At 48.8% G+C, this 14,302-nt stretch overlaps 1 protein-coding gene across 1 annotated transcript in view; it reads left to right on the plus strand.

The window, feature by feature from the left end:
• STX8 (syntaxin 8) overlaps positions 1-14,302 on the plus strand; it is a 231,307-nt gene that overhangs the window by 19,300 nt on the left and 197,705 nt on the right. Inside the window, exon 4 of the mRNA XM_012929734.2 lies at positions 8,919-9,029. Within this exon, the coding sequence (XP_012785188.1) occupies positions 8,919-9,029 (111 nt within the window). The remainder of the gene's footprint in view (positions 1-8,918; positions 9,030-14,302) is intronic.

The following is a 14,302-nucleotide window of genomic DNA, read 5'->3' on the forward strand; positions in this document are numbered from 1 at the left end:
TAACTGAGATGACACTTTTTGCTTTTTTGATATTCCAGTGACAAAGCTGCTGCCCCAGTTTGGGGGTTTTGGGGTTGTGGATTGGGACTTGCTTGAAGCAAGATGTGCCATCATGTCAACCTCTTACCACAACTGCTACATTAAATTTTTTTTTTTTTTATGTGAAAGGCAGTCATAAAGAGAGAGGGAGAGACAGAAATACAGATCTTCCGTCCACTGGTTCATTCCCCAAAGGTGGCTGCAGTGGCCAGAGCTGAGCTGATCCAGAGCCAGGAGCCAGGAGCTAGGCGCTTCTTCTGGGTCCCTCACATGGGAATAGGGGCCCAAGCACTTGGGGTACCGTCCACTGTTTTCCTAGCACATTAGCAGGGAGTTGGATCAGAAGCGGAGCAGCTAGGACTCGAACTGACACCTGTGTAGGATGCCAGGACTGCTGGTTTTGTGGCTTTACCTTCTATGCCCCACCTTTTTTTTTTTTTTTTTTTGAAAAGCAGATTTACAGAGAAGGAGATACAGAGAGAAAGATCTTCCATCCGCTGATTCACTCCCCACATGGCCGCAACGGCCAGAGGCAAGCCGATTCGAAGCCAAGAGCCAGGAGCCTTCTCAGGGTCTCTCACATGAGTGCAGGGTCCCAAGGCTTTGGGCCGTCCTCGACTGCTTTCCCAGGCCACAGGCAGGGAGCTGGATGGAAAGTGGGGCTGCTGGGATTAGAACTGGCACCCATATGCGATCCCGGTGCATCCAAGGTGAGGACTTTAGCTGCTAGGCCACGGCGCCAGGCCCTAATCCTTTTTTTCTGAGTCATAATTAACATCGGGTGCTCTGTCTAATGTGAATATTTGAATACCACATTTCCCTACGTGCCAGGTAGCTGAGAGCTTCTGGTACATTCTCTCTGTAAATTTAGGCCTTTTTGCATTCCAAGGAATCCTGGCATTGGCAGAAAAATAAGTCCCATGCAAAAGGCTTCCTAAACAATTAAACGCATGGCATTCAGGTGTAAGCTGTTATGCCCCTTTCCTGCAAAAGCCTGTAGTATTTTTCCGCTGGTAAGAATCAATGTGAAGTTAAAATAAAAACTGCACTTTGGAATCCGTCCCTGTGCAATGCATGCGTGCAGGTCCTGCAGCTAGAGAGGGTTTAGCACTGCTGCAGAAGAACACCTGAAGTTCTCACGTTTTATTATTATTCTTTTGAAAGATTGATTTGCAAATCAGAATTACACACAGAGAGAAAGCTTCTATCCACTTGTTTACTCCCCAGATGATTTCAGTGGCCAGGGCAAAACCAGGACCCGGTAGCTGCTTCTCTCACATGACAGCAGAGGCCCAAGCACTTGGATCATCCTCTGCCGCTTTCCCAGGCACATTAGCAGGGATTTCATCAGAAGGGGAGCAGCTGGGACTCGAACCAGTGCCCCTAGGGAATGCTGACATGGCAGGTGGTTGACTTCACCACCTAACTCCACTACACTGGCCCCTGGCAGTGCGCTGGAGGGCGGGACTGGGCTGTAGTGAGTGTAGCACTAAAAATATGCTTGTAATGGGCTTTCTGCAAACCTCAGGGTCCTTCTGTTGGCTTTCAAAGGTAGCCCGTTCTCTTCTTTAAAGAGATTCAAAATAAATATCTTTTACCATGGGGTTCAGGATTTCTAGAAGGAAGGCATATGCCAGTGATTTTTTTTGGGGGGGGGAAACAATTCTAGATAACTTTTCTCACTCTGTTGCTTCGGGTGGAGTGGGTAGTTAGATGATGCATCGTGGTCACCATGAGGCCAAATGCCTGCAGCTGCGGAGAGGCCAACTGAGGCCATTCCAGAGGCGCCCCCTGGGCTCCAGAGGAGGGGAAGTGGTTCCCCAGTGCTGTACCTGTCCAGGACAAGGTGTTCAACGCTGCCTGCTGACGTGACAAAAATCAGAGAGTGATTCTGTCGGTAGGAATTGTCTTTGTGTCTCTAAGTTTACTTAAAAAAAAAAAAGATTTATTTACTTTTATTTGAAAGGCAGATTTTACAGAGTGGAGAGCCAGAGAAAGGGTGGCATTGAGCTCTCTCCTTTCTGCTGGTACACTTCCCAAATGGCTGCAGTGTGCGGAGCTGAGCCAATCTGCAGCCAGGAGTCAGGAGCCTCCTCCAGGTCTCCTACATAGCTTCAGGGGCCCAGGGACCTGAGCCATCCTCCGTTGCTTTTTCATTCCACAAACAGGGAGCTGGATTGGAAGTGGGTCAGCCATATAGGCTGCTGGCTCTGGCAGGCAGAGGATTAGCCTGTTGAACTACCATGCTGGCCCCAAGTTTATTTTTCTAGTTTTAAAATTTAACAGTTTTTTAGAAAGCATTTTTAGAAAGATTTATTTATTTTTATTGGAAAGGCAGAGAGGAGGAGAGATAGAGAGGAAGATCTTCCATCTGATGATTCACTAACCAAGCAATTGCAACAACTGGAGCTGAGCCAGTCTGAAGCCAGGAGCTTCTTCCAGGTCTCCCACAGGTGCAGGGTCCCAAGGCTTTGGACCATCCTGAACTGCTTTCCCAGGCCACAAGCAAGGAGCTGGATGGGAAGCAGGGTTGCCTGGATTAGAACCGGCACCCATATGGGATCCTGGAGTGTGCAAAGTGAGGACTTTTTAGCCGTTAGGCCATCGTGCCAGGCCCAAAGCTTTTTTGCCACATTGACAAATTTGCTATGTTGACAGGATCTATGCAAGAATCTTCTCGTGTCTAATTTGTTCTGCGGTTCTCTCTAGGTTTTTTTTTTTTTTTTTTTTTTGGTGTGTGGCGGTGCTAAGGTCTGTTCCCTCCTGCTATGAGACATAGATGGCAGTTTTGCCTGTTGTTTGAGCATCTGTACCTAGCAGGTATCATGAAGGCTGTATTAGCCTTCCCCCCGCCCTGTCTGTAGACCCCAGTGGTTGGCGGCATCTCAAGTTCCAGGAGTACGGTAGAAGGAACATTGTTGTTGGAAGCAGCCAGAGCTCAGAGCATAAAACGGCTGTACCACTGGCTCACAGTCGGACGGCAGTTCCGCCTTTCTGGACTGTAGTAGTTCTGTTGTCTCTAGGAGATGAACAGTTACACTTCACAAGGTTGTTGGGAAAGGTCAAGAAAATACTTTGCAATCACCTCACGGCTGTCAGGGTAGTTATCACTACTTGTTAGCTGTGTCCCTCTGGTCAGGCTACTCACCTCTTCATGCCCCCCCCACCTCTGGCTCATGTGTAAAACAGATGTCAGTAAATCTAGCTGGCTTGCTTGCAGAATTGCAGCGAGGGTAAGATTCTGGGCAGAGAGGATGCTTCCGCCTGGGGCTCGGCTGCCGGCTGGTGTTTCGCCATCAGTGTAAAGATGACAGCTGCCGTGGAGAACGCACGGACAGCCACCCTTCCTTCATGGAGTTTACCTTCACAGAAAAGGGTGATCCAGAACTGGTACTTGTAAGATGGGGCCAGCGCCTACTTTGAGCAAGGTGAAGGCTTGATCCCGCGGACTGGCAAGGTCCAAGCCATGGCTCCTCCACTTCCTGTCCCGCACTCTGCTAGTGGGGCCTGGGAAAAGAGCAGACCAAGTACTTGGACCTCCTGCCACCCACATCGGATACCTGGATGGGGCTCCTGCCTCCTGGCTTCAGCCTTGCTCAGTCACCGCTGTTGCAGCCATTTGGCAAGTGAACCAGTGTATGGAAGACGAATCTCCCGCTCGCGCTCTCTCTCACCCACCCTCTCTCTGTCACTCTGCCCCATTTGAATTAAAAAAAAAAAATCTTAAAAGAAAAAACAACCCAGCCTGGTCTCTAACAAATATTTGGTGGGGTCTGTTGGCTTAAGATGTTGTGCCCATGAGTTTTCTGGCCGTGGAGCCACACACTGCATCCTAACAGTTGCTCTGTCATAGCCTGGAAAAGTCATTATTTGCACACGCCCTCCTACTGCAGAGCAGTCCATTCACAAATTAAGACTTTCCTGAATGTCAGCCTTCTCTCAAACCAAGAGAAAATGCCAGAGAGGGGCCAGAGTGCCCTGTGCCTCCAGCAACCTCATCAGCGCCAGTCGCTTCTTCCTTGTCTGGCCTTGGGACACCCCCCCCATCATTCAAGTTGGTGCCAGAGGAGGTCACTGGCCCCAACCACTGCCCCTGTGTCCTACTGGTCCGCTTTAGCCACAGTCACACCATGTCCCCACTCGTGCATTCCACCCAGCTCCCAGTTCATACACACATAGAATGCACATGACAAAGGGGTCACTTCGTGCTTTGTCGATGGTCCCTTAACCTGTTTGTTCTCTATTTCCATTCCCTCTTCCCATCTCCTTACATGCTGCTCTCCCAAGAGATTTTTTTTAATCAAATATAAGCCCAAATAATAGGATATTCCTAATTGGTTAGTTTTATGGAATGTTTTGAATTCATGTAGCATGTTGCGTATCCCTATATGAAATGCTTAGGCCCACAAATGCTTGTTTTTTTGTTTGTTTGGTTTTTTAAATTTTGAGATATTTTCATATAGGTAACGAAATATCTTGGGGTAGGGGCTCAGGTCCAACATGTGAAATTCATTCATGTTCCACATGTACTGTATACACATAGCCTGGTGGGAATTTGAGGCAATGTTTTAAATGTATTTGTGCACAAAACAGTTTTCATAATACTGGGTTTCCCACCTGCAGAATCACATTGTAGTTCAGGAGGCTTAGGATTTGAATTATTTTGGATTTTCAGATGAGGTTTGTTCTCACCTTGTTCCAGTTTTATTTCTAACCAGATTCTAAGAAGTGGAAAGTTAAATGAACCATGACTGCAGGCCTTAGGGTGAGAAGTACCTGAGTGACTGGTGGGCAAGGCCAGTGTGGTACCAGGGGAGAAGGCCTGCCCACATGAGAAGGACCAGGCTCCAGCCCAGGAGGGCCATTTCCGAGCCGGGCAGGATAGCTGGGCCTTGCCTTGTTGGCGAGCAGAGCCAGGAGTCAGACACAGCCTCTTTGTCCAAATAGCACACCTACACATCGTAATCAAGTAGTACCACTTTTAAAATTGACATTCCTTAATTGCCACTTGTTCTTTTTTTTTTAAAGATTTATTTATATTTTTATTGGAAAGGCAAATTTACAGAGAGAAAAATCTTCCATCTGCTGGTTCGCTCCCTAAATAGCTGCCATGGCCAGAGCTGAGTTGATCCAAAGCCAGGAGCCAGGAGCTTCTTCAGGTCTCCCATGTGGATGCAGGGGCCCAAGCACCTGGGCCATCCTGTGCTGCTTTCCCAGGCCACAAGCACGGAGCTGAATGGGAAGTGGAGCAGCCGGGACTCGAACTGGTGCCCATATGGGATCCCGGCGCTTGCAAAGTGAGGATCAGCCAATTGAGTCATCGCTATCAGTTTGTTCTTAACATTAAAATCTGTGACTAGTGTCTGATGGGTTTTAGATTTTTACCCCTATTGTAATAATAAAAAACACAAACCTTTCTACCTCTGTGTATCTTTTATTAACCCCCTTCCCCCAGTGGCTCCTCGTCTCTCCCTCATCTCCAATGTCCCATCGCATTCTTCCTGCTTGATGGTGTTGATGGCTGATACCCATCACCCCAGGCTTTCCTAAGCATGACATGGGTATATATGTCAAAATTACTTTAACTAAAAATTTTCAAAAGTTTGTAGGAAAACAAAATTAAAAGTTATTTTGGTACAAAAAAAAATTCTGAAATCCGTGCAGTTTTTTTTCCTAATAAGCATTTTCCATGAGCGTTTTGGGGTTCCCTCAATATTATCTCTCTACGTTTAAAATTTATGTATGTATTTATGTATCTGAGAGGAACATAGACACACTCCTAGTTAACTTTCTGCAAATGCCACAGCAACAGTTAAGGCTGTACTGGGCTGAAGCTGAGAGCTGAAAGTTCAATCTGGGTCTCCCTTGGGGGGTGGCAGGGATGCTAGTAGTTGAGCTCTCACCTGCTGCCTAGCAGCCTGCGTGCGTTAGCAGGCACTGGAGTCGGGAGCAGAGTTAGGATTTGAACCCTGCTTGTTGCTTCTGCTTCCCACCCCTTCCCTTTTGCTCTAACACCTTAGTTAAGCATCTAGCAGCGTTAATTAGCATCGTCATCAGTCCGCAAACAGCTTCCCTGTTCATTTCTAAGAAAGGTTTATTTTATTTTTATTTGAAAGGCAGAGTTACAGAGAAAGGAGGAGAGACAGTGACCAAAGCTGGGCCATCCAAAGCCTGGAACTCCCTTGGGGTCTCTGCTGTGAGTGCAGGGGCCACCTTCTGCTGCTTCCCCAGGCACGTTAGCAGGAAGCTGGGTTGAAAGTGGAGCAGCTGGGACTCAAGACTCGAACCAGTTTTCAGATTGGAATGCCATCATGACAGGGTCGGTGTAACCCATTGTGCCTCAGTGCTGGCCCCAGGCTGTGTAATTCTTATCACAACTTCTGTTATTTTTGGTAAATGATTTGTTTTTATTTAAAAGGGAAAGTTATACAGCAAGGAGAGAGATCATCCCTCCACTAGTTCACTCCCCAAATGGTTGCAAGAGTCAGTACTGGGTGGGTCAGGAGCCGGGAATCAGACAGCTCTTCCAGGTGTCTCACGTGAGTGCAGGGTCCAAAGTCCTTGGACCATCCTCTGCTGCTTTTCCTGGCACATTAGCCAGGAACTGAATAGGAAGTGGAGCAGCCCAGAGACAATGAGCTGGAGTCCGTTGTAGATGCTGGCACTGCAGAAGGAGGCTTCACTGCTATGGTGCTGACCCCTGTATTACTATTGTTATTATTTAATTTGGGTATAGTTTCTTTTAGGTAGAAGAAGAAAACCTTCTGCTTTATTGATAACCCACTGTTAATATTTTTTAAAACATGGATATTCTTGATATGCATTGGTAAAAAGGGCCAATATTTGACCATTGTATCACTGTGGAGGAAGTGCTTAAGCTCACAGTTTCTCAGTTACACTTGCACTTCACAGTTTCCAGGATGGGATGCTCAGGTTGACTGTCAGTCCAGCAGGAGACGGGAGAATCATGGTAGTGATTGGACTCAGGAAAGTATGACTTTTTGGAATGCAGGGAGAATTCATTTTTGGGGTATCTAAAGCCACAAACATTGCCCAGAGCCTCCTTGGTTTGTGGAAATTGATCGTTTTTCTTTTTTTAAAGATTGGCTTCTTTACTTGAAAGGCAGAGTTACAGAGGGAGAACGAGAGAGATGTTCCATTTACTGGTCCACCCCTCAAATGGCTACAACAGCCCGGAGTGGGCTTGGCTGCAGGAACTCCAGCCCAGTCTCCCACCTGGGTAACAGGGGCCTAAGCACTTGGCCCATCCTCCATTGCTTTCCCAGGCACATCAAGAGGGAGCTGGGTTGGAGGTGGAGCAACCAGGACTCCAGCTGGCACCCATAGGAGATGCTGCCATTGGCTTAACCCTCTAGGCCACAACCTCCCTGCCACGTCAGTGAGTTTTTTTTTTTTTTTCCAGTGCAAAATCATCTACCAAAATACAGATTTTCTGGGCAGTGGGGATGCTACTGCCCGATTCTCCCACTTGGTCAGATTTGCTGGGTCTCCTTGCTTTGGGTCTAGCTACAGTACTTGTAAACCTTTGAAAGGCTGTGTAAGCCCCAGGTAGAAGTCTCATTCGTGTGTTGGTTCTTGTGACCAGCTCTAGTTGCTTGTGCCCAGGACTGTTTCGACTCACCAGCTTTTGAGCTGTCATAAACAAAGGCAGTTTAGTAAGAAGGCAAAAAGCAGATAAAACTGAGTAGGGCTGGCTTATTCCTGTGTTTATGTTTTATGTCTTCTCTCAGATCCTTTTTTTAAAAGTTGTGTTGTTAGCTTCCTCCAAAACTCATGCACTTTATGGCAGATTTCTCCTTTTCTCTCTCTCTCTCTCTCTCATACACACACGTGTGTATGGTTTCAGGAAGACTAGTATATAAAACTTTAGACTTGGTCTTGATATTATTTTTGAACATTCACCAAGAAGGTAAGATTGTCTTGGAAAAGGTGTGTTCATCCGGTGCTGCAGTTCAATAAAGGTGAAATAACCGTCTCTAGGTCACAGACAATAGATAGAATAGTTGACTAACATCTTGCTTTTTGAACTCCTAGCTTAGAGCCCTCGTTAGAATTATGCACTGAAATGCAGTTATTTCTTTGTGATTTTGCCTTAGAAGACACGTGGATACTGTAGGGGAGGCCACTCGCTGTCTGCAGCACAGGCATCCCATGTAGGTGCCGGTTCGTATCCCAGCTGCTCCACTTTCGATCCAGCTCCATGCTTATGACCTGGGAAAGCAGCAGAGGATGGCCCAAGTCCTTGAATCCCTGCCTGCTCCTGGCTTCTGGCTCTGGACCAGCCCAGTTGATTGTTGCAGTCAATTGAGGTGTGGGCCAGAGGATGGAAGATCTCTCTCCCCTCTAACTCTGCCTTTCAGATAGATAAGTAGATCTTTCTTTAAAAAAAAACTGTGAAAAAGATCAGGAACATTAGAAAAATATATATGAATTAGGAATAGGAACATTTATAAACCTTGTTCCAGGTGTATGACTAGGGGTTAGCATGGAGAAAAAGAGATCACCACAGACAACAGCCTCTCCTCTTCAGAAACAAAATCATAGGGTAACTGTAACTCAACAACCAAGAACCCACAGAGCCCAGGTGACCCCTCTTAGACTGGGAGAGGCCCTTAGGTATTGGCCACTGGGAGCCTTGTGCACTGCTAGGTCCCCGCTTGTAAGTCCCTCTGCGGTGGTACTCACTGTCTAGGTCCTTGACCTCTGATGCCGAAGGGCACAGCTGCAGGACATGGGTGGGTCAGGTCTCCTCAGAGTAGCGGTGGTTAGAGCTGGTGGGAAACCGGAAGCACTCTGAGGTGCTAACAGGGAGAGCAAGGCCATGGACCCACCACTGGACCTTAACACACTGCCTGCAGAACACAGCTGGAGGGGGATCGGAGACAGAACCTGCTGGATGACCTCGTGACGCGTGAGAGATTGCTCCTGGCATCCTTCAAGAATGAGGGCGCGGAGCCTGACCTGATCAGGTACGGTGCTTTCCTTTGCCGGTTTGGGCTGCTGGGTGGGTCGAGGTAGATGGGCGGGCATCACAGCTGTTTCTTGAATGGCTTTAAGTTCCTTAGGGATATGCATTCAGCTCACGTGTAGCCTTTGAGGGTCCATTCTATTTCATTTTTTTTTTTTTAAAGAGTTAGTAAACCTGGACCTGGAAAGTGGAATCTCACCTTGTAGGAACTGGGGCGGCGGGGAGGGGGACATACTCAGAATAATAATGAAATCAGGAAAATTCTTGGTTTAGTTGTATGTTTTGCTTTGCTAGCCTGCAGTCACTATATATATGGAGGGAAAAATGAGTGACCTAAAAAAAAAAAAGGCATGTCTTACAAACGTGTGCTAAGAAGACTGTAGGCTGCGGTCTACGGAGGTGAAGTGAGGAGCTGGATACTCCTCCCCGGGTCCTTGGCCAGCGGGCGGTGCACCGTCAGAAAGCCCACAGCTGCTCTCAAGTCAGCTCTGTGGCCGCCCCGGTTTTTCCAAGGCTGGGGCTGAGAACCCGTAAACTGTGACATCTTTAGTAGAATTAGCCTCCATCCCCCTTCCACGTGTTCCTTGGCTTCCCAGTAGGAACCACGATGGAATGAAATGAGTTCTAAGTGGAAGCTGGCCTCTCCTCTCCTCCACTAGGGCTGTTTTGCCTTTCCTGGCGGGAGGCAGCTTCTCCCCGCAGTAGTTTCTAGTTAGGAATTGAGTAGTCCCAAGAGCAGCTACGTGTGCCCCGAGCCACGCATTACCACACTCCAGACTGTTAAATTAGAGGGGACATAGGGGAGCTGGGGAGGGGAAGAAGGGGGCTTCCAGGTGATTCTGCCATGCAGCCATGATTGCAAACCCTGTCCCTAGGATGAGCCCTGGAGGAGGAAGTAGTTTCCTCCCCCAACACCTGTTGGTTCCAGCAGGGTTGCAGTTAGGAACTCCAGGAGGCCAGGCAGAATGTGATGCTGTTGTGGGGCAGAAATGAAACCGAGGAGTCAGAGTGGCGGTACTCTCCCGGCCACACTCTGGGCAGGGTTTGTAAGTGGCAGAAGGACACCCACGGTGGCCCCATTAACTGCAGTCATGCCAAGCATTGGCAGCTTTCAGTGCCTGGTCTGGGGTGAAGTTGAGTGGAGGAGGATAATGAAGCAGGTGGTTGAAATGGAGCCAGGTAAGCAAGGGATTTGGGGGTGAGGAACGCCTGTCTTCACACTGAGTCGGTATGTGAGTAAGAGCTTAGTTAGGGGGCAATGGACGTCAAGGGGAGGTGTGAGTGTGGTCTGAAGCAGGGAAGCACTTCACTCGTTCTCCCGGGCAGTGGAGGATGGGGGCCATGGCACGCGGTCATTTGGTTGCTGAGAGATGGTGGGTCACCACCAGGCTGCTTATTGGTCTCCATGGTGTCGTTTAACAATTGTAAGAAGGGTTATCTTAGGAATTAGGTGTTTGCAGCTTTTGTTGTGTTTTCAAGTTCAGCTTTACCTACCTGAAAAGCAGAGCAAGAGAATCTATCTTCCATGTATAAGTTCGTTCCCTACAGGCTTGCAGTGGCCAGGGCCTGGCCAAACCAAAGCCAGGAGCCTGGAAACTCCATTCAGGTCTCCCACACAAGTAACAGGGGCCCAAAGTACTCGCGTCATTTCCTGCTTCCCGGGGTCTACATGAACAGGAGGCTGAGTTGCCAGGACTTGAACCAGTTGCTCTCTTAAGGGATATGGGCAACCCAAGCAGTGGCTAAACTTAATGGAAATTCAGATACACAGAGAGGGAAATCCGTCCGCTGACTCACTCCCCAAGTGACCACAACGGCCAGAGCTGAGCTGATCTGAAGCCAGGAGCCAGAAGCTTCTTCCAGGTCTCCCATGTGGGTGGTAGGGTCCCAAGGCTTTGGGCCATCCTCAGCTGCTTTCCCAGGCCTCAGGCAGGGAGCTGGATGGGAAGTGGGGCCACCGGGATTAGAAGCAGCAACCATATGGGATCCTGGCACGTTCAAGGCGAGGACTTTAGCCGCTAGGTTACTGTGCCGAGTAAGGCTTGGACCCTCCTGTTTTTAATTTTAAATCATCCTTGTTATCCCTTGCGATAATCTTTGAGAGCATTTCAAAAAGTTCATGGAAAATGGGGGTCAAAGATAACTTTATTTCAGTATGAAAAAAATGTGAAGGCTGGGCATATTTTCACGATAATACATTTTCTTCCCAAGTTTTTACAGACCCCCTTATATGCCTAGATTTAAGAAAATATTTTTTGACTATGTAATCAATTAGCCTTTTACTGCTTTTCCATGCATTTCTCGAAGTGCCCTTCTTGGGTCTCTGCTATGCCAAGCACCACCTGCAGCTGAGATGTCTCAGCATTCATCTCATGGGAGCCTGTTAGGAATTGGGAGTTTCTGCGAGTTCTTCAGCTGCACAAGAACGCACGCTATACATTGAGGAGTTCTGATGCATAGAACGGGTTCTTCACGGAGGGACTTGGCATCGGAGTCACCCAGAGGTTTTTACTGGAGGAAAGAGAGAGAGAAAAGCAAATATCTGGACTGTGTGTGTGATTAGGGTCTGAAGTGAGGTCCCGGTGGCAGGCAGGCCTGGGGCAGACACTCAAGGTTGTTCTAGCTGACAGGTACTGGGCCTGACACTTAACAGCCCATGTCTGTGTTGGGTGGCCAGGTCCTAGGTGTTACGCCAAGTTCATCTGGGCCTTTGGCTCAGGAGTTCTTGATAATTAGCTTAGTCTACATCGGCAGCACCTGGGTGGGAGCCAGCCTGTTCCCCTCTCCCACATCTTGTTTTTCTGTGTCGTCTTTTCCTGGGGCCTGGCTTGCAAAGTGTGTTCGTCGTCTTAGAAAACGGGTCTCAGATTGATTCTAGCTGTGGCACCAGTGGCTGGCAGGGAGTTGCCTGCTGGAGGTATTTTTTTTTTAATAACTGAGGCCATCTTGGGCCCTAGGTTTCAAACCAAAATTGTTCAGTCCTTGGGGAAATTGGGGCCTGGTTGAGGGGAGATAATAAGTGGCAGGTTAACGGCAAAAGCAGTTTTCCAGATGGAGGCCTCCTGGGGCCCTCCCAGGTCCTGCCTGCCACTAGGGCTGCCGCCTCCCCTCTCTGCAATCAAGGTTGATTGACAGGGTAGGCCCGAAGCTGCCACTGTTCCCTTGGTGATTGTTTGGGGGCGCCATGAGATGCGTGGAGGAGAAACTGTGATGTCAAGGTCATCGGGATCCCCAGGATTGACGTGACCTAGGTAACCAGCCAGACCTCCTGACGTGCTGTAAGAGGAATCGGAGGGCAACAGATACGTGTTGTGTTGTTTGAGAACTGTGTGGGTGTGTTGAAGGAGAAATGTCTCCAGAGGCAGGCTGTGGAGAAGGTGCATTGGACATGATGGGTCCAGTTGGCATGGAATGTGGCCCAGAGTAAGGGGGCAAGGTGGCGTTGAGGTGTGGGTCCCCCAGGAAGAAGGAAAATCACTGTGTGAGTAGAGGACGGAGTGTGGCCTGGAGGGTGAATTCTACACTCGCTTCCCATTGATGAATCCTTGCCAGGACTAGAGTTGTCTGTGTCTCCAAAGTACCAGTCCCATTGACACCTCAGGGGAGTCTCATCACAAGTGAAATGTGTGCTAAATACAGACCATGGAGTAGTCCCTGGGGAACCTACTCAGGGCTGTGTGGGTTGCAGCGATCCAGGAGCCAGCGGGGAGAGTGCCGGCATGCACTTACTGGAGGTGAAAAGCGTTACATGTGATTGGGCGAGCGAATCAATGGTCCAGGAAAAACACATGATTTCAGAGTTGAGGCCCAATTTGCCGGTCTTTGTTGGAGTGTTCATTTTTGCCTTCTTTCCTGCCAGTCTCCACCCTTGAGGCGCTCCCTCACCGCACCCCAAGTTTCTCATCCCTAAGTGGGTTCTGCCTTCTGAGGGTTGAAGACATGGTCTGGCCCAGTCCACCACTCGGGGGGCACTGTCTATGCCTTCATTGCCAGGAGCCTGTTCCTTTGCTGGAGAAACCACCTGCCCGCTCTGTGCTGCTTCAGCGTCTCTGGGAACTCACTGAGATCTCCCTGGCCCTCTTCCCTGTGAGGTCCGAGCCCAGGGCCGACCCCCCAGTGTTTTGATCGGCTTCTCTTATTTCTTGATGTCGGGGAGATCCCTGGGGTTGCTTTGTCGCTTTGGGGTCGGGGCACGGGTCTTTCCCCTAGATGGCCACCCGCAGGCTCGACAGGTTCCAGTGTTACAGACAAGCTCTCCAGGGCTCCATGTGTCACCGATGCCAGACTACACCACCACATACGTACGGAGAACAACAGCTAGCTAGCTTGATCCCGTCATTTCCCGGCCCCCAGTAGCTGACACCCCAAGATCAGTGTGCCCTACCAGGACTCAGTTGGGACCTGGCCCACCACTGCCTCTTTCTAGAGCCCCCTCTGTCTGTTCCCCCCCCATTTCTGCTTGCTTTGGACAGCAGTCCTCTCTTCCCCCAATCCCTTGTTTCCTGGAGTCTTTCTACTTCCTCCATCTTCCCCTGTCCCCTTCTGTCCCTTGTTAAGGACAGGAGAATGTTGTCACACTTGAGTCTGGATCAGCGTTTCCATTAAACAAACCTTAGTGAGGCACTGGGCGTAACTGCATGCGCAGCTGTCACGTGAAGGGATCTTAGTGTTACCTTACGGATTACTGGGCATTATCCTCAAGCAGCAGGCCTTGGCCTAAAGAATCAATGGCTGACTAATTTAGGGTATTTGGGAACTTGTTAGAGAAGTATCTCCATGCCACAGTGTCTCTGAGAAGAAGCTAAGCCCCAACTTAGAAAGCGCGGCACAGCTCCAGTTTAAAAGCCCCTGTGGCCCTTTATATTGGAGAGCCGGGCTAAGTCTCACAATTAGTTAAATCTTGCTCTGTAAAGGCGGGGTGTGTGGGGGGAAATCATTGCATACCCCAGTGCTCTGCGACCATCTCAAAGATTATGCGATTAACTCAGCTGTAGTGGGTGGCTAATTGGCTAAGCTTTAATCTTCACACTACAAACTATGTGGAGGATTACAGGGAATAGGAAGTTATTTCGTGTTGGAGATAGTAGTTGTGTATCAGGAGGCCGATTGCTGACGTCGATAAGATGATAATGACACATTCGCATTTTCTCAGAGTGCAAACTGTTTCAATTGTAGATAGGCGGAGTCTTCAGAAAGTTAATGGAAAAGGAAAAGCTGAGCATGGATGTCGAAGGTTTTCTTTGAAATACTTGTGTTGGTCTGTGGACTTTTTGA

Source organism: Ochotona princeps, chromosome 17, assembly GCF_030435755.1.
Source record: "Ochotona princeps isolate mOchPri1 chromosome 17, mOchPri1.hap1, whole genome shotgun sequence".
Taxonomy (NCBI): Eukaryota; Metazoa; Chordata; class Mammalia; order Lagomorpha; family Ochotonidae; genus Ochotona; species Ochotona princeps.